General features: G+C 42.2%; 1 protein-coding gene across 3 annotated transcripts in view; it reads right to left on the bottom strand.

The window, feature by feature from the left end:
• Positions 1 to 14,631: 14,631 nt before the first annotated feature.
• ptpn11a (protein tyrosine phosphatase non-receptor type 11a) overlaps positions 14,632 to 20,236 on the bottom strand; it is a 94,591-nt gene continuing 88,986 nt past the window's right edge. For all 3 annotated transcript variants that reach the window (XM_069932767.1, XM_069932766.1, XM_069932765.1), the window contains 2 exons: positions 18,116 to 18,224; positions 14,632 to 15,823 (listed from right to left, as the gene is read on the bottom strand). In XM_069932767.1, the coding sequence (XP_069788868.1) occupies positions 18,155 to 18,224 (70 nt within the window). In that variant the 3' untranslated portion in view covers positions 14,632 to 15,823; positions 18,116 to 18,154. The remainder of the gene's footprint in view (positions 15,824 to 18,115; positions 18,225 to 20,236) is intronic.

Genomic DNA, 20,236 nt, shown 5'->3' with positions numbered 1-20,236 from the left:
AGAAAAGTTATGATGTTTATTCTTTGGCTTGGCTTCGCGGACGAAGATTTATGGAGGGGTAAAGTCCACGTCAGCTGCAGGCTCGTTTGTGGCTGACAAGTCCGATGCGGGACAGGCAGACACGGTTGCAGCGGTTGCAAGGGAAAATTGGTGGGTTGGGGTTGGGTGTTGGGTTTTCCTCCTTTGTCTTTTGACAGTGAGGTGGGCTCTGCAGTCTTCTTCAAAGGAGGTTGCTGCCCGCCGAACTGTGAGGTGCCAAGATGCACGGTTTGAGGTGAGATCAGCCCACTGGCTGTGGTCAATGTGGCAGGCAACAAGAGCTTTCTTTAGGCAGTTCTTGTACCTCTTTTTTGGTGCACCTCTGTCTCGGTGGTCAGTGGAGAGCTCGACATATAACACGATCTTGGGAAGGCGATGGTCCTCCATTCTGGAGACGTGACCTACCGAGCGCAGTTTGATCTTCAGCAGTGTGGATTCGATGCTGTCGGCCTCTGCCATCTCGAGTACTTCGATGTTGGAGATGAAGTCGCTCCAATGAATGTTGAGGATGGAGCGGAGACAACGCTGGTGGAAGCGTTCTAGGAGCCGTAGATGATGCCGGTAGAGGACCCGTGATTCGGAGCCGAACAGGAGTATGGATATGACAACGGCTCTGTATACGCTAATCTTTGAGGTTTTTAAGTTGGTTGTTTTTCCAGACTCTTTTGTGTAGTCTTCCAAAGGCGCTATTTGCCTTGGCGAGTCTGTTGTCTATCTCGTTGTCGATCCTTGCATCTGATGAAATGGTGCAGCCGAGATAGGTAAACTGGTTGACCGTTTTGAGTTTTGTGTGCCTGATGGAGATGTGGGAGGGGGTGGCTGGTAGTCATGGGTGGGGAGCTGGCTGATGGAGGACCTCAGTTTTCTTCAGGCTGACTTCCAAGCCAAACATTTTGGCAGTTCCCGCAAAACAGGACGTCAAGCGCTGAAGAGCTGGCTCTGAATGGACACTAAAGCAGCATCGTCTGCAAAGAATAGTTCACGGACGAGTTGCTCTTGTGTCTTGGTGTGAGCTTGCAGGCGTCTCAGATTGAAGAGACTGCCATCCGTGCAGTACCGGATGTAAACAGCGTCTTCATTGTTGATGTCTTTCATGGCTTGTTTCAGCATCATGCTGAATAAGATTGAAAAGAGGGTTGGTGTGAGAATGCAGCCTTGCTTTACGCCATTTAAATGGTAGAGAAATGGTAGTGAATTAAGGGAGTTGAAGAAGCTTCATTCATTCAATGAATAGTAGGGTCTAGAACTCATTGTTCAAGAGGGTGGTGAAGACAAACTTTCATTGCATTTAAAATACATGATTATGAACATGTAAAGAATCATAATCTACAGCATCTTGGATAAAGAGCTGGGAAATTGGGTGTTCAAATACAGGTATACTCCACTTTATGAAACTCGAGCATTTGAATGAAATCTTTCATAAGCCAAAATGGCGTAAAGCCATTCACTACTATTTTTGAAAAAGTGAAAACCCATTCAAATTTCTTTCTGATGGAGAACAGGTTTCTTCATACAAAAAGTGATTTTTTGTAAAGTGAGTATCGGTAAAACAGGGTCTACCTGTACATCATTTTTTTGGTTGGCACAGAATAAATGTGCTGAACTGCTTAATTGGCACATTTTTATGATTCCATGCTAATTTGTAATCCCCTTATTAAGCAGGTCTGAAACCAGCCGTGAACTGAAATGGCAGCTGATGGTGGACCAACAGAGTCTCAGAGTTATGTGAAGGGTGAAATGCCATCATGTTGGCAGATTTCAGATTCATTGTCAGAGTACATACATGACATCACATACAACCCTGAGATTCTTTTGCTGTGGGCAAGGCAGAATTACTACTTATTGGTAGTGCAAAATAAAACTGTACACAATGTACATACGTACACAAATAAAGGCACATAAACAATGACTGCAATACAGAGAAGAAAAAAAAAATCAATAAAATGCAAAAGTAAGTCGTTAAATGAGTCCCTGATGGTGAAGGGGTAGCACCTGGTGACACAAGTCTTGTAGTACCTATACCTCTTTCCTGATGGTAGCAGTGAGAACAAAATGCGTGGTGGGTGATGTGGATCCCTGATGATGCTGCTGCTCTCCAATGGCACCATTCCCTGTAGATGTTCTCGAAGGTGGGGAGGGTTTTGCCTGTGATGTCCTGGGCTGTGTCCACTACCTTTTGGAGGGCTTTATGCTTGGAGGATTGGTGTCCCCACACCAGCTCGTGATGCAGCCAGTCAGCACACATCTGTAGAAATTTGCCAGGATTTCCAATGTCATACCAAACCTCCACAAACTCCTGAGGAAGTTGAGGCACTGATGTGCTTTCTTCACCATGCCATTGGTGTGTTGGGTCCAGGAAAGATCCTCCAAAATTGTAACTTCCAAGAACTTAAATTTTCTCACCCTCTCCATCTCTGATTCCCTAATGATCACTGGATCATACACCTCTGGTTTTCCCTTCCTGAAGTCAACAATCAGCTCCTTGGTTTTGGTAACAAGGTTGTTGTTGGCCAAGTTTTCAATCTCCCTCCTGTGTTTCCTGGCAGAAGTTAACACTTTAAGATGAGGTGTAAGGTGTGGATTAGAGTAGCAACAACAGTCAGTCCGATAGGTATTAGCTTCAGATGCAACTGTGGGAATTAGAACAAGAGCTTAAAAAAATCTAAAGCCAAAATCAAGTTGATTTCAGCTCTCTTGCAGTATGTGGAGGGCATTCATCCATGTACTAACTGAATATATTCATTGAAAAGCCAAGAGGATTTAGAGGCTCAGCTGGAGTAGGCATTTTCAATGGAAGTTGTGAAAGGGAGCCGGTGTACTGACTGAATCAAGAGTGAAGCAGCAAACCGAACCTGCGAACAATCCCAGAGGACATGAAGAACTTTCCATAAACAAGGTAAATCCCACAGACATTTGTTTAAAACCAGAGAGTCCATGTGTTGTTAAGAGATCCAAGAACATGAAGAAAATGAGAAGGCCTAAAAGGCTAACCTTCTATTCAAAAAGGTGTTCATCTACTGTAAATCTTTCCTCAGATTCCAACTTCCCCAACTCTATGCGACTTGGTGTCCAAAACGAACCTGCCAATACCAACGTGGATTATATTCAATGGCTGAAAATCCACAGCCTCAGGGGTGGAGAATTACAGAAATACAATTTTCAAACAAACTACCACCATGTGAATAATCAGGCAATTAAAAAAATGTAGGCAGCCTCCAAGAACACGGCGCGGGCTACACACCCTACTGGTCTGGCAAGCCTATGGATGAACGACGTCTATCTGGTGTAGGCTTCATGGTCAAGAACTCCATTGCCTCCAAACTCGAAAACCTCCCGACAGGCCACTCGGACCGGATCATGTCCATGCGACTCCCCCTTCAAAACAAGCGTCGCATCACCCTCATCAGTGTCTATGCTCCAACCCTCCAGGCGGAACAAGCAGAAAAGGACAAGTTCTACACTGATCTGCGCAACCTCATTCAACGCACCCCTACAGCCGACAAGGTTGTCATCCTTGGCGACTTCAACGCTCGCGTCGGCAAAGACTCAAAAACCTGGTCAGGAATCCTGGGCAAGCATGGTGTCGGCAAGTGCAACGACAATGGGTGCCTCCTGTTGGAGCTCTGCGCAGAACAGCAGCTTGTCATTACAAACACCATTTTTCAGCAGAGGGACAGCCTGAAGACTACCTGGATGCATCCCCGATCCAAACACTGGCACCTCCTGGACTACGTCCTGGTGCGAGAAAGAGACAAACAAGATGTGCTCCACACCAGGGTCATGCCCAGCGCGGAATGCCACAATGACCACCTGCTGGTTCGCTGCAAGCTCAACGTTCACTTCAAGCCAAAGTCCAGGAACAGTAAAGCCCCCAGAAAGAGGTTCAATGTTGGAAACCTGCAGTCAGATGAAGTGAGAGCAAACTTCCAGGCAAACCTCAAAGTAAAGCTCAAGGATGCAATCTGCCTCATGGACTCGTCCCCTGAAACCCTCTGGGATCAGCTGAAGAGTACCATACTGCAATCCACTGAACAGGTACTGGGCTTCTCCTCCAAGAAAAACAAGGACTGGTTCGATGAAAACAACCAGGAAATCCAGGAGCTGCTGGCAAAGAAGCAAGCTGCCCACCAGGCTCACCTTGCAAAGCCATCCTGGCCAGAGAAGAAACAAGCCTTCCGTCGTGCATGCAGCCATCTTCAGCGCAAACTCCGGGAGGTCCAAAATGAGTGGTGGACTAGCCTCGCCAAACAAACCCAGCTCAGCACGGACACTGGCGACTTCAGGGGTTTTTACGAGGCTCTAAAGGCTGTGTACGGCCCCTCACCCCAGGTCCAAAGCCCGCTGCGCAGCTCAGACGGCAAAGTCCTCCTCAGCGACAAGATCTCCATCCTCAACCGATGGTCAGAACACTTCCAATCTCTTTTCAGTGCCAACCGCTCAGTCCAAGATTCCGCCCTGCTCCAGCTCCCTCAACAGCCCCTAAGGCTAGAGCTGGATGAGGTCCTCACCCGGGAAGAGACATATAAGGCAATTGAACAACTGAAAAGTGGCAAAGCAGCAGGTATGGATGGAATCCCCCCCAGAGGTCTGGAAGGCTGGCAGCAAAACTCTGCATGCCAATCTGCATGAGTTTTTCAAGCTCTGCTGGGACCAAGGAAAGCTGCCTCAGGACCTTCTTGATGCCATCATCATCACCCTGTACAAAAACAAAGGCGAGAAATCAGACTGCTCAAACTACAGGGGAATCACGCTGCTCTCCATTGCAGGCAAAATCTTTGCTAGGATTCTCCTAAATAGAAATAATACCTAGCGTCACCGAGAATGTTCTCCCAGAATCACAGTGCGGCTTTCATGCAAATAGAGGAACTACTGACATGGGCTTCGCCCTCAGACAGCTCCAAGTGCAGAGAACAAAACAAAGGACTCTACATCACCTTTGTTGACCTCACCAAAGCCTTCGACACCGTGAGCAGTAAAGGGCTTTGGCAAATACTATAACACCTCGGATGCCCCCCAAAGTTCCTCAAAATGGTTATCCAACTGCACGAAAACCAACAAGGTCGGGTCAGATACAGGAGTGAGTTCGCTGAACCCTTCTCCATTAACAATGGCGTGAATCAAGGCTGCATTCTCACACCAACTCTCTTTTCAATCTTCTTCAGCATGATGCTGAAACAAGCCACGAAAGACCTCAAAAATGAAGACGCTGTTTATATCCGGAACCGCATGGATGGCAGTCTCTTCAATCTGAGGCGTCTGCAAGCTCACACCAAGACACAAGAGCAACTTGTCCATGAACTACTCTTTGCAGAAGATGCCGCTTTAGTTGCCCATTCAGAGCCAGCTCTTCAGTGCTTGACGTCCTGTTTTGCGGAAACTGCCAAAATGTTTGGCCTGGAAGTCAGCCTGAAGAAAACTGAGGTCCTCCATCAGCCAGCCCCCCCACATCTCCATCGGGCACACAAAACTCAAAACAGTCAATCAGTTTACCTATCTCGGCTGCACCATTTCATCAAGGATTGACAACGAGATAGACAACAGACTCGCCAAGGCAAATAGCACCTTTGGAAGACTACACAAAAGAGTCTGGAAAAACAACCAACTGAAAAACCTCACAAAGATTAGCGTATACAGAGCCATTGTCATACCCACACTCCTGTTCGGCTCCGAATCATGAGTCCTCTACCGGCATCACCTACGGCTCCTAGAACCCTTCCACCAGCGTCGTCTCCACTCCATCCTCAACATTCATTGGAGCGACTTCATCCCTAACATCCAAGTACTCGAGATGGCAGAAGACGACAGCATCGAATCCACGCAGCTGAAGATCCAACTGCGCTGGGTAGGTCACGTCTCCAGAATGGAGGACCATCGCCTTCCCAAGATTGTGGGAAGCTCTCCACTGGCCACCGTGACAGAGGTGCACCAAAGAAGAGGTACAAGGACTGCCTAAAGAAATCTCTTGGTGCCTGCCACTTTGACCACCGCCAGTGGGCTGATATCGCCTCAAACCATGTATCTTGGCGCCTCACAGTTCAGCGGGCAGCAATCTCCTTTGAAGAAGACCGCAGAGCCCACCTCACTGACAAAAGACAAAGGAGGAAAAACCCAACACCCAACCAACCAACCAATTTTCCCTTGCAACCGTGTCTGCCTGTCCCGCATCGGACTTGTCAGCCATAAACGAGCCTGCAGCTGACGTGGACATTACCCCTCCATAAATCTTCATCCGCGAAGCCAAGCCAAAGAAAAAAATTAGAAAAGCACGAAAAAAATCACAGACCTTTATTTATTGAAAGAAAGCACAAATGCCTACAGACACCATGGTTGAAGTAAAACCACAGTGTTGGAGAAACTCAGGAGGTCAAACAATGTACTTTATATAGCAACATTTTGGGCTTGGACAAACTGTGGGCAGGTTTCTGAACAAAATGGTGGGGGGGGGGGGCAAGAAGAGTAGCACAGTCCCAAAGGCAGGAGGTAATAAAAAGGGAGGGCACCCCAGTAAACAATGGGAGGAGAATTACTCACTCTGTGAATGGAGAGGGAAGGGATTGGAGAGCTGGAGTAAAGAAGACAGAAGAATGGGGAAGAGAGCGTGAGAGAGAGAGTAGGCCAGCAGAAACTGGAGAAGTCGATGTTAATGCCATCTGGCTGGAGAGTGCCAAGACAGAATATTAGGTGTTGATCCTCCAATTTATAGGTGGTCTTGATTTGACAGTAAATGAGGCCATGGTCAGACATGTCAGTACAGGTGTGGGGTGCAGGATTGAAATGGGAGATCCCTGTCACTGATGCAGATAGAACGAAGGTCTCCCAGTCTGCGTCCAGCCTCTCCAAGGTCGAGAAGGATGCAATAGATGACTCCTACTGATCCACAAGTGAAATATTGCTTTGCTTGGAATGATTGTTTAGGGCTCCAAAGGGTAGAGAGGGGGGTGCAAGCACAAGTGTGGCACTACCTGTCCATCCCCAACCTCTTCGTTCTCCTCCCAACCTTCCATCCCCAAAGGCTCATCCCACCTTGACCTGAACAGCCTCTGCTCCCCATCAGCCGATGGATGGTGATCCCGGGAGTTTCTCCCCAGGACATGGCTGCGGGGAGACGAGCGAGCTCCACACGAAGGACGCGGGAGAACTCAGCGGGTCACTCAGCCTCCGTGGAGGCGAAAGCAGGCGTCTGTCTCTATTCCAGAGTCGACCTACGGTCTCTGCCGGCAGGTTTTGCGGGTCAGAGCCGAACCTCGACAGGCTCGGGGAGGTGCCCAAGGGCACATGGCCAGGGATACCGTCGAATTGGATGTCGGATCTGGGTCGAGTGAGGGAAATGCGTCTCGTCACGTCTCCCCCCCCCCCCCCCAGGAGCTTGTGAAATGACTCCCACTTTACTGGCAAGTTGTTTGGAAGAAGGCAGACACTGCCCAGTCTCGCCATCGCTGCCTCTCACTAACACACTCAACAATGAAGCGGGCGCCTGCATCTGGGAGAGGCAAGTGAAGCCGAGATAGACTTGGTGATACTTTCTCTCCCCCCAGGAACCTCGTATCCTGCTCTCTCCAGGGATTCCCATGCTCGTCAGCAACAAATACGCAGACACAGGTTCAAGCGTTGTGGCATCTTCCTTCGGATCCAGTACAGCCCCCCTCTTTGTTATGAATCCCCCTCCCCTTCCCTCTTCCCCGGCTCCTTCTGCTCCAGCCCGAGAGGCAGGTGGTCAGGTGCCGTCACTCATCTGTGGCCCGGAGTCCCTGGGAACCGACTGAATACTTTAAACATCAAAGCGTACACGCGCAGGTTGCAAACCATTCTGCATTCCGCGATCCACTGCGTGTGGAAAGTGACCGAAATCATAAATGAACACGTTTCTCTTCCACAGCTGCAGTGGGGGGGGTTTTTTCTCCCGCTGGCCCTACCTTCTCCACTTCGTGATGCAGTGTGAAGTCGCTGTTAGCACCTTCCTCCTCCGCCCCGCTCACTGACAAGTTGGTCCTGTTCAGTCTGTTCTCTCCTCAGTCACCTCGCACCGTGTGAGAGCATGCTCACTGAGTGATAGGTCCCTGCGGATCACCTCCGGAAACCCTGAGCCACATTCGCCAATTGGCTCCACTCAATGACTTTTCCCCACTGTTTCATTGGGACCTCTTTCGAATGGAACCTTTTGATGTTTAATTTTCTAAAGATACCACAGCTGGACAGCTAATTGGGTAGCATGGCACATTTAAAAATTGAGGGTGTATATATTTTGGAATTTATGATGTCAATACTCAGGTTTTGTTCAGGTGATGGGCAAGTGATCATTGTTTTCCACGGGATTCCTCTTCAGTGGACTGCAAGTGACCTCTTTTATCCCCTTTAAATTGCTTTAGGTACAAAGCCTATAAAGCACCAATCCTTCCTCAATCTCCTTTTGAATACTTGTAATTCACCCTGATGTGCAGTAGCTGTTCATTCAAGGGCGACAGAACAGCAGAGCATTTTACATCTCATGTGGAGCCTTTTTGACATCATGAGACAGGCCATCGACCCAACTGTTAAATATATCATAGCATGGATTCCAATAGGTACACTATTTTCCGAGGAAGTTTTTGAAAGTTGGGAAACCTAAAAGCTGCGGATGCTGCAGAACTCTTTTGTGCAGGGCCTTCTGGCCACAGTGTTGAGCTGATCTAATAACCTACTCTAACAACTGCCTAGAATTTCCCTACTGCATGGCCCTCAATTTTTCTCAGTTCCATGTACCTATCTAAAAGTTTCTTAAAATATCCCATTGTATCTGTCTTCACCACCAGTCTCAACAGCACATTCCATGCACCCACCCATACTTGCTTACATCCCCCCACCCCCATATACTTAATCCCAAACTCCTTAAAACTATGCCCCCTTACGTTAGCCATTTCAGCCCTGGGGAAAAAAAAACAATGGTCATTCACATGATCAATGACTCTCATCATCTCCAGCAGGTCACCACACATCATCCATTGCTCCAAGGCAAAAAGACCAAGTTCACTCAACCTAACCTCACAAGTCATGCTCTCCATTCTTGTAAATCTCCTCTGCATGCTCTCGAAAGCATCCACATCCTTCCTGTAGTAAGCTGACCAGAAGTGAAGACAACATTCCAAGTGGAGTCTAACAAAAGTCATGACATCCTGAGTAAAGAAATAATTACTGGAGGAACTCAACAGGTCAGATAGCATCCATAGGTAGAAGTAATCAGACAGCGTCTCAGATGTGAACCCTTTATCAAGACAGAACAATGGAATGTTGTACCCACAACAGAGAGACATAGTTGAAGGACCAGAACCAGCCGCTCAGTGTTCCGGGATGCTATATTTACAAGTATGGTACGAACAGTGAGGAGAGGGAGGAGTTTGCAATATTAACCACAGTAATTTTTAGAGAGAATATTGCCAGAGAACTAGCCAGTGTGGTTGGAAATCTACAATCTAAGTCACTTTGATGTGTGTTTCTATTGGCCACCAGGAACCAGAGGATCAAACACAGTATGTGGAGAAATTGCTACTGTCTATAAAAATAACAAAGCTGTTATTTTAGGAAATTTCAATTTCCCCAACATTGACTGGGAATGCCAGTGGTAGAGGATTGGACGGGGTGAACTTTATTAAACTCATCTAGGAGAAATATATGGATAGGATTACAAGGGAAGAGACCATACTGAACCTTGTACTGGGGAATGAAGCTGGTCAGGTAACATTTTTGGACCAGTGACCCCATTTCTTTTTGCTTTAAGATAGTCATGGATCAGGATAATACAGGTCCTCAAATTAGAATCCTAAATTGGGTAAGGCCAATTTGGACATGATTAGGCAGGAGATAGCAATAGATGATTGGACATGTTAGAGGGTAAGAGCATGATTGTCAAGCAGGAAGCATTTAAATGTGACAAAAGGTCCAGGACAAACAAGTTCCCAGTTGGAAAAAGGGCAGTAATGATAAGATAAACAAATCCTGGATAACAAGTGATACAGAGACACAGATGATAAAGAAAAAGGAGACAAATATCAAGTATTGGCAGACAGGTTCAAGGGAATCCCTTGAGCAAAAAGAAAATCCTTGGGTGACAAAACAAGGCAGAATTCAAATTTTTAAAAAAAGTATTTTAAGAATGAAAAGGTCATGAGAGAAAGAATAGGTTATCTTAAGGATTAGGGTGGGCGACAATACCAGAGAGAACAAGAAGAGATGGGGAAGGTCTAAAATAAATATTTTGTGAATGTGTTTAGTGTGGAGCAGTGTCAGGAGGAGTGGGAGGGGAGGGAGGTAACTAAAGATAGCCTGGAGCTCATCTCTGTCAGTAGTGAACAGGTGTTAGCAGTCTTTGTATCAATAAATCACCAGGAAAATTCTGTGGGAAAGAATCTATCAACATTTGAATGGCCAGGGGAAAATTAAGGAGAGCCAGCATAGATCTGTGCATGGGAACTTGTGTCTCACAAACATGATAGAATTTTTTGAAGATGTGGTAAAGAGGGTAGACAAGGGCACAGCTGTTGATATTATTTTCAAGGATTTAAACAAATGTCCCTCATTTGGTATGGATGGTATGGAAGGCTAGGGCACATATGATTGGAGGCCATAAACATTGGCAATGTGATACAAGTCAGAGAGTAGAGCAGACTTTCAACTGAAGGGTTAAGACCAGTGAAGTATCTCAGGATTTGGTACTCGGACCCTTCCCTTTTGTAATACACATAAATGATCTGTACAAGAATGTCTATGGCAAGGTATGGTAGACAAGAAGGTTACTTGGGTTTACAACAGGATCTAGATCAGATGGGGAATTAGGCAGAAGCAGTTCAACTTTGACAAATGCATGGTTCTGCTTTTAGATAAATCAAACTAGAGCAGGACTTTGTTAACGGCAGAAGCGATAAAGGGAGGATCTGGAAGAATGGAATGGAGATTTACCGAAATTGGGTGGCAAGAATAATTAATATATTATAGCTATGGGAGTTTGTGGGCTTGCAATGTGATCAAGTCTGCAGACTTTCACAACTATACTCCCCTTGTATTATCCATCCCTTTCTGACTCTCTCTGCTTCTTCTATCCCAGTACGGACAGTCTTTGACCTGAAATATTTCCATTTCCAGATACTCAGATGCTGCTTAACCTGTTGAACATTTTCAGTATTCTGTTTTTATTTCAGATTGCATCAGATTTTTAAAATTTAAAAAAAAAATTTTGATGGGGGAATCTGAGATGTTGGCAAATTTTGTGATTACCAAGACATTTTTAATATCTCCATATATTGTGACTACTGTATTATCTTGACCAGTGAGAAAATGTACAGGTGCTCCATAAATTATTAAATGAACTAAAATGCACTAAAAAAAACAAAAAATTCTTAGTTGAAATTCATAACTACATTTTCCATGAAACTAGTTGTGGGATAATGAAACATTTCCCCTATCCAACCCCCACCAAGATTGTGAATTCCTGATCAAACAAGAGAGGGAGATTTTTTTTTAAAGTAGCAAGTCTGAAGAGATAAAGGCAATCGAAATGCAGTCCAGGCATGATGTAGTTCAAAGGATTGATTCAAATTGTAAAATTAGTTGGAGAAAATTGTCAACTGATATGATAGCCTGGAAGTTGGTGAACAAGGTAAGTAGTTTAAAAATGGGAAATATTGCTGCATTTCAATCCACTTATAGAAAATGAGTGAAGATTGCAGCACAGGTAATGAGACAGCTGTAAGACTATTTATATTCATTTTCTTTCTCTCTCTTCTGGAAGTTTTAGTTCTATTGTGTTACAATGTCAATGTGCGGAGGATTTTAAAATCTGCCCTAAAAGTAGTTAAGTATTTACAAGTTACTCAAGTCAGCCTTGCAATGAAAACACATCTTGGCCACTCATGTAACGTTGGCATTCACATTTGCAGCGAAGGTCACCAGATATAAATCAGGCATAGCAGCTCAGTCAATTTCAAAGACAAGGAGCATGTCAGTCACTGGGATGGTTCCCATTGGATCCACACTGAGTAGACATCAAGCTCAATAAATGGAAAATAACTCAGAAGTCAACATGTCAACTCTAAGCAAAGAATACAGGCGTGAAACTATGCCCCTTGCTAACATTACCCAATTTAAAATTCAGTGGAACAGAGTAAATTGCAGGAAACCTAGAATTACTGCGGGTCAAGAGGATTTTTTTTCCCCACCTGGGTGAATTTAATTCATTATGCCATAGACCAATAAGTTACAGCTTGGCTCAAATAACACAAAACATCCTAGGGATTAGGATCATATCAAATAACTCAGATTACCATATGTGACAAGAAGATTTTTCAACAAAAATGCAGAGGTTATGTGATAATGCTTTCTTGTAAATGGAAGATGGAGAAAATGACTGAAGAATCATATTGTTTCACACTGTTCAGGAATAATTAAAATGGAATTTGCAAATAATTTCAATTATAATAGTGAACGGAAGGCAGGTTTATGTCATGGATTTAATCAGAACTGCTCATGAGGAGCATTCCTTGGTTTGGCAGGCTTTGTTTCCTGGAAGCAATTGTTCCTCCCAAACCGAAGCAGACAATTCCAAGCTCAATTTAAATTGAAACTTGTACAAACATTAATTTTAATGTGTGCAACTCCATAAAAAGACAAGCAGATACTCACCTAATATAAAATGACTTTATTTCTAACTTTAGATCTGATACATTACAAATACATTTATATTGATAATCAGCTTACGTAGCTTTAAAATCACAGCATGAATTGCAAAATGAAATCAACTACCACCCAGATACTTTTATAAATATAGGAAATAATTTGCTGTGTCAATACATAAACTAGACATCTGAATGGTTTGAATTTAGACAAAACATGAAATTACAGGATGCATAATAAAAAGCAGATGTAATTTATAATCATTGCACCATTATTCTGATCTTTTACAATAGGTTATTCCATTTGAAGTTCTGCAGATGAACAATCTGACACTTTAGAATAATTCAATTCACATTCATAGGTCAACTGGTTACATCCAGGACTTTCTGAAATTATTTATTCCCTCTTTAATTTTGTCAATATAAATGTTATGAAGTTGAAAGCTTGTTTACAAGACAATACAGCTCTAGATTAATGCAGTAATGAACCAAGTGCAGAATTCCCAATTAATGCTCAAACAGAACAGCTCAATGAGCTGTTACTAGTTTTATGAATTAAAATTTCAACACAAGCAGTTGGGCAATGTGGATTCATTCCCAGATGAGGATTCCTGCTCTCAGCCAGCATAGAGACAGTGAGTGGAAGCCAGTATCCTCCACACAGATGAAAGGCAGGAAAAAAAATGTACTAAGGAGTGAAGAGATTCATTCATGGAATGTCCTTCTTCCAAATGGGTGTCAGACCGACATTCAAGGCCTGGTAACAAAACAACCCATGCTCCAGCCTTAAGTGTGGTGCGAGAAGATTTTACTCTCTTAAAATTACACAAGTTAATTCACGCATAAAATCCTTCAGACAACAGTCACGTTCAGAAATTAATGAAAATTTTGATCACATTTTAGACACTGGCATGATATTGTTCAGGGAAAATTTACTCAGTCTAGTTTTCTCCAAAGCCTTAATGTTTAGAGCTCCACTTTAATGCCTTAAAATAGTTTTGATATCCTCAAAATACATTTAGTTGTTGTCTGATACAACAATCTTACGGGGGAAAAACTATCCAAGTCACATCATCATCCACATGTAGTTTGAGCGAACGGGGGAAGACAGAGGAACTCTTACTTCTTCCATTTTGTGTTGGCACATGGACTAAACGCTTGTGGTTCAAGATAAAAAAAAACGGAACCCTGAAAAATTCAGGGTCAATAAACAATGACTTTTGTGAGCATTTGTTAAGTTGAATAATGCCAAGTGTCTGCTTTGTTTTATAATGGGCACTCCAGCTTCAATAATACCCGTTTAATGCCTTCCCGTAGAAAAGAACAAAATGAAAGAGCAGATGGTCTCACAGAGCATCACTTTCTCCTTTACAAATGCTTTGAAGCTACTGGGCTATAATGTTGTCCACTCATTTACCATTCACCAAGAATCTGCAAATCCATGTAGAAATTTCCATTGGGTCTGGAATATGGCTTACTATCCTACACAAAGTTCTGGAGGTGATAGGAATAAAAAGGAGAAAGGTAACACTGGCTCTGCCAGGACTTGGTCGTAAGAGGCCCAGCATTGGTGTTGTGGGCAATTTAAGCGTGCTGCTTGCTCTTAATTTAGGGCATGGGCCATTGCTGTCTGAAATAGACAGGCAGAAATCTGGATGGTACGTCTCCCTCGAATGATACCAGCAACACTTGGGTTGAAAAAGTCTTGGCTTCTCTGGGCTGTATCCTCACCTCTCTTGAAAGGAAGTGAGACAAACAACTTGAATCTTCCTCTTGGGAGTATATATTGATTTGTGGAATAATTTCCTCTTTAAGTGACTCCACTTCCACAATTACCGGAACCAAGCATTTCAGAGAAGCCTCATGCTGTGCTGGTTTCAGGGAGAAAAACCAGGGTGATGCTGGCTTAAACATTCAGTTTCACTAGTATAGCCATTTGATCCATTACCCCCCCCCCCCCCCCCATTATTAGACATTCAACCATTATTTTGTGCCCAATTTGAGGATTGAAAAGTGTCATAAAAACTATGTAGAAAATAAGATGTAAATTTACATATAAAATGTTTAAATCAAATAAATCAGTTTTTGAATCATTGATGTGGAACACACATCCTGTAATACCAAATGGCAAAGAATTCAGGAACACAATGGGTGGGAGTAAGGGATCTAAACAGACATCATGCTTCAGAGGCACAAGGGAGGAAGATCATTTGTTTCTGGGTGGACTTCTCTTACAGACTGGCATATCCTAGACTGGCCCAGACTCAGCCTACCACACGCTGCACAGAATACTAAGAATGAATTGTTATAGGATGACTAATATGCAAACTAGTTTAAAAGATAATCCCTCCGGCACCCCAACCATGTGTCACATTCCTTAGGGAGCAAGACCTTCAGATTTAAACAGTACTAAGGCTGCTGGATTCTCATTGTTACAAGGGAAAGAAACCTTATTGGCACGGAATGAAAACTAACATTTTTGATATTAAACAAAAATACACATTAGCACACATCTATTCTCCAACAAAGCAAGGCTATGCCCAGTGAATCATTTTCATAAACAGACATTTAAAACAAACTATTTCCAGCAAATTAACAAGGGGAAGGAATTAGAGGACAAATCCTCTGTGCAAATGCCAACAATCTTTCTTTTTAACGTGTTAATTGAAACAAGGAAATCAAAAGGTACAATACATGATACTTCAATGGTCTACATCAATGTCAATGGACATGTTGTTAAAGGGAAACTATTTAAAATATCCAAATGAATGTACAATTTTCAACTTAACCTTATCAGGATTTTTTATTCAACATTTAAAGAAAAAAAAGAGTTCGTTCTCAAAGAATTATGTGAAGTAAATGACTGCAGAGAGGCCATGACTGTAAAAAGGCACTTGGGTTCCACATCAGTAAAATACTGTAAAGCAATGCATAAAGTATGGTGATGCTTTATGTACCAGCACAGAGTATCTTCTGAAAGAATTATGGAGGCTAATGTTCACTTTTAGTGTTTAAATGGGGAGGGGTGGTGAAAGAAAGAAATTCCACAATGCTCTGAACTAAGCCTTCAATGGTTGTTTTTCCATTTTACTCACACCCAAAGTGTTTTCGTTTCTCCTCTGCTTTTCACAGCCAGCTCAATGCTCCTAAAGGAAGCAAGGGTTGGGGGAGAAAGAAGCATACAAATAAAAATGTAAATTTCAAGCAACACTCTTGACATAAGGTAGAAATGTAAACTATTGTAAACTATTTCACAATGGATTATTGTACTAGAAGAGCCGAAAAGAGGGAAACACGTGCTTCTATCTATGGTCATTATATTCCAACTGACAGAATTATCAAGCACAAGTTGGAATTTGAGTACTATTCAAGCATACCCAAGCACACTTTTTAAAGATGTTGTTCAGTAGTATAATACATTTCTCAGCAAGTTTCAAGGGTGTGTGGGAAATGATACCCTTGTAAGCCAATGCTGAACAATCAAAATTTCAGAACAATGCAAGAGGTTTTTATTAGAGTCTTATTATATTCTGCACTTACAAGGACACAGTTGAAACTTGTTACACTGCAACTTTCTCAGTAAATCTATTTAAAACTTGCAAAACTGCAATGTAGCACATATGGTAGTCTCCATTTCCCCATCAATGATTTTACCTTCTGAGCTTATTATGGCAAGATTCATTTATTATATTACTCCATGCTGAGCAGAATCCTGCTCCCAGATCATTTTCAAATCCTGGATTCAATTCTCTTCAACTCTGCTCCAAGTTAAAAGCCCATGAATAAACTCCAATTTTATTGTTTCAAATCTCCCTTCATGTTTATCAAAAAAAATCCTACCCTAGCAATAATACACGATTCAACTCCTCACAGGACCTCTATTCTGCGATCAGACTTGATACGAAGCTTTGGCATTAGCTCCTCAACTATGCCATTAGGGAGGGAACAGAGGTTCTTGACTCTCATTTGTACCCAGTGACACAATTAAAAAAAGTGCCTTTGCAGTTAGGACTGTGTTAAGTGTGATCCCTTACACAATAGAAAATATCATGAAAATGCTTCATTGATCTTTGGATAAGAAAAAAAAAAATTATACTTCAGAAGTGTAGAGCTCGTCGAAAGAACCAAAGACTTGTTGATCCAAACCAAGGCTTTTATTAGCAAAAGACCGGAGCTCTTCACAGGTGGCCGACCAGTCCGGAATGATCCGACCTGGCTAGGGACACAACCCTTTAAGGCCCAGACAATAGGTGTGGCTAAGCTCTCAGCCAATCGCTGTAAGCACAGTCTAGATACAGTAACTATATACACTATGTACATTGGAGATAGATCTGTACTATCACAAGAAGATAAAGGTTGAATCATTTTGCAAACATGTGGTGATGTCACCCTCATATCAGATTAGACATTGAAGAGGGGTCACTCTCTTCAAAATAATAAAAGACATATCAACGTACATAGTGCTTAATTAACAGTAGACAGAATTAATAAGAAAATCCAAAAGAATTAAATCTTTTCACTAGATTTGTAGGGGAGAATGTGACACCAATATTCAAGATCTGCATCCCAATGTAGTACAGTTGCTTCAGAGAAATGGACTGGAGGTCAAAACACAGGACCATAAGAGTGGCAGAGAGGATCATTGAAATCTCCCTCCTCCTTCCCCATCCACGTGATCTACTGGGATTTTGACCCCTTTCACCATGCACACAGCATCTTTCAGCTGCTCTCATTAGGGAAGAGATACAGGAGTTCAGAGCCAGCACTGCCAGGCTGAGGAACAATTTCTTCCCACAGGCAGTGAGAATAGTGAAACTGTTCACACTAACCCTCTGAGACTCTCATTTGTACAAAACAATATTTATTTATTTTTATAGATAAATTATTTGTTCTGCATATGTATTATTTGTCTGTACGTGTTACGTTTGGTTGTGCGTCTGCATGTTTTGCACCGAGGACTGATAATAAACTTGACTTGAAGAAATGAAAAAACTGTAAAATAGACCACCAGAGTCAGGGTCATATATTTTGTCAGGATTAGTGTAAGATGATTTCATGAACAATAGTATGTGATGCCATGATGCCATTTCCTCTAGTCCAACAGTCTAGAACTAGGAAACAAAATCTCAAGAAATTAAGTTATTGTTTTAAGAACCAAGATGAGGAACAAATTATTTTTATAATTGTAAATGTTTGGAAGTCTCTGTTTCAGAGGGTTAGGGGTGCTTAGTCATTGGATATATTCGAAGATTTTTGGACACCAAGGGAATACGTAGGAAGGTTTAGATACATGACAGAATGTGGTTTTACTTAATGGCAGAGGAGAGACTATAATGAACTGCGACTAATAATGAACCCTTTTATTAGCAACCACTAATCTTGGGTATAGTTTAAGTAAAACTAAGTAAAGTAGTAAACATTAGAGTAATAAATCTTACCTTTTTTCTTTCTATATTGTTCCAAACACTGGGACACTTTCATCTATGGCCCTTTTGCTGCTGCATCAGACCAACATTTTCATATATCCTGCCACCTTCATCTTTCATCCTGCACCAAGACCACACAAGAACACAAGATTTAAAAAAAAAAGAGCAGGAGTTCGTCATTCCATCCCCCATGCATGCATTGCTGTTCACCAAGACCACAGCAAAGTTTTAAACTCAGCATCACTTTCCTGCCTAAGTGCCACATCCCTTGCTTCCTTTAATGGTGTTAAGCCTAATATTTCTCTATCTCAAACAGCAATCACTTGGCTGTTCCATGCCCATCTATTCTTTTCCAACCCAGCTACACCACATAGAATCAATCCCCTGACTGTTTATCTCATTTACTCCATAATAACATGGAATTTTTTTTCTTTGAACTCGATCACTGTCAGGACTGATGGTAACAGACTTGTTGTACTTTGAATGCAGTCTGGAGAACATGGTACAGGCAGGTAACACACTTCATGAAAAGTACCTGTAAAAGTGCATTTTAAGAGATGGGGTGGAGAGAAAAGAATCAAAGCAACAACTTCCCTCATGTTGTTAACATCTTAATTGGGTCCCTCACTCTCTCAAAATGTTCAGATAGTAAATTTCATGTCCGAATTTGATGGTTAATTTACAGCTGTTCTACCATAATGAATACATCCCTGGCAACTTATTAGACAAATACCCATTCCTTATTCATATGTGATTAAATACAATGTGAATTGCTGCAAAGTTAACCATCTTAACAACTGTGCAGAACTGAATAATAACAGCTGAAAAATTTAATGTTATCAAGTGATAATGATTGAATTCACTTTTTTTTTGGTCATAGTTAAATGCTAATTCTTTACAAATTATTTTTAAAAAAAATCTGCAGCTGCAGCCAGGGAGGGAACTTGCACACAATGGGTTAACATTAAGCCATTAATGATACCCAACAATTTCATTAAAAACATATCAATTTTACTCCCAACATTTCTCAAATTGATCACAGAGATTAATTTTCAGTCAATGTATTCTGCACAGCTCAACATTAGTGAGTCTATAAGTCCTGTTAATGATGGTGAACTTTCACCTCAACTCCCTTTACAAATGATGAATTAATTACCCTCCCAGTGAGAATTACAGGACTATTTGCATCTTTGAACAGAATATGGTTAATTATCCTTTATAAATATGCTGCAGAATATGTTAAATAAGGAATGCTTTACCAAGTTATATGATAAAAGCAAATAAAACTTGCCCAAACAGAAGGGAAACTTAAGAAAGGCCCAATAAATTACAGGCACCACAGACAGCATCATTACTTGTCTCCAAGCAGCTTGTCCACTTTCAGTGCAAGTAATGATCTGAAACTTCAGATGAACCTGAAATTAATGTTGCTTTTAATACACGCCAAGGGAACAAAGGGCCAGAACTTCTTGCAGCAGTGTATAAAGCAGCGCCTGCCATTAATCAAACTTGCCCCTGCTCATTTTAGAAAGAAGTATTTTTAATTTACATCACTGCTGGTAAGTATGTAGCAAGGGGAAAAGGGGAATCTAGGTCCAGAATGAGCAAAACAATTATTCCTTGACTAATAAGACTAAAGGAATGATAAATCAACAGCAGAAGAATTAGGAAGGGGAGTGCATTAGTGACATAGGATGGGGGGGATAAATGCCAAGACTGGTTCAAAATAGAGTAGAGAGGAGCATAGATAGCAAAAATAGACTGAGAAAGTGTAAGAATAAGAAAACAGAAAAAATAAATTTAAAGTTTTTAAAATCACCACAAAAAATTTGAAACCTGAAGGAATGAGAATGCACACTCAGTAATTTTCAGTACAAAAATGGGTGAGTGGCTCCTTAAGATTAGGGGAATTTTATCTCCAACCAGACACACAGAGCAATGAAAACAATTTATTTGGGAAAGTGTTGATCTATCAGAGTCACCAGGGAATATAATCAACATGTAATCACCAGTGTGAAGTTTTCATCCCATTGGTTTAAAAAGTCATGGGCTCGTGTTTGTTCATCTTGGCAATACATGGGCTTGTAAACATCTTACAGGGAAAGAGTTGTCAATTTCGGCATTCAGCACCAT

The sequence above is a fragment of the Narcine bancroftii genome, chromosome 4, assembly GCF_036971445.1.
Source record: "Narcine bancroftii isolate sNarBan1 chromosome 4, sNarBan1.hap1, whole genome shotgun sequence".
Classification (NCBI taxonomy): Eukaryota; Metazoa; Chordata; class Chondrichthyes; order Torpediniformes; family Narcinidae; genus Narcine; species Narcine bancroftii.
This window is presented reverse-complemented; position numbering and strand designations above follow the sequence as displayed.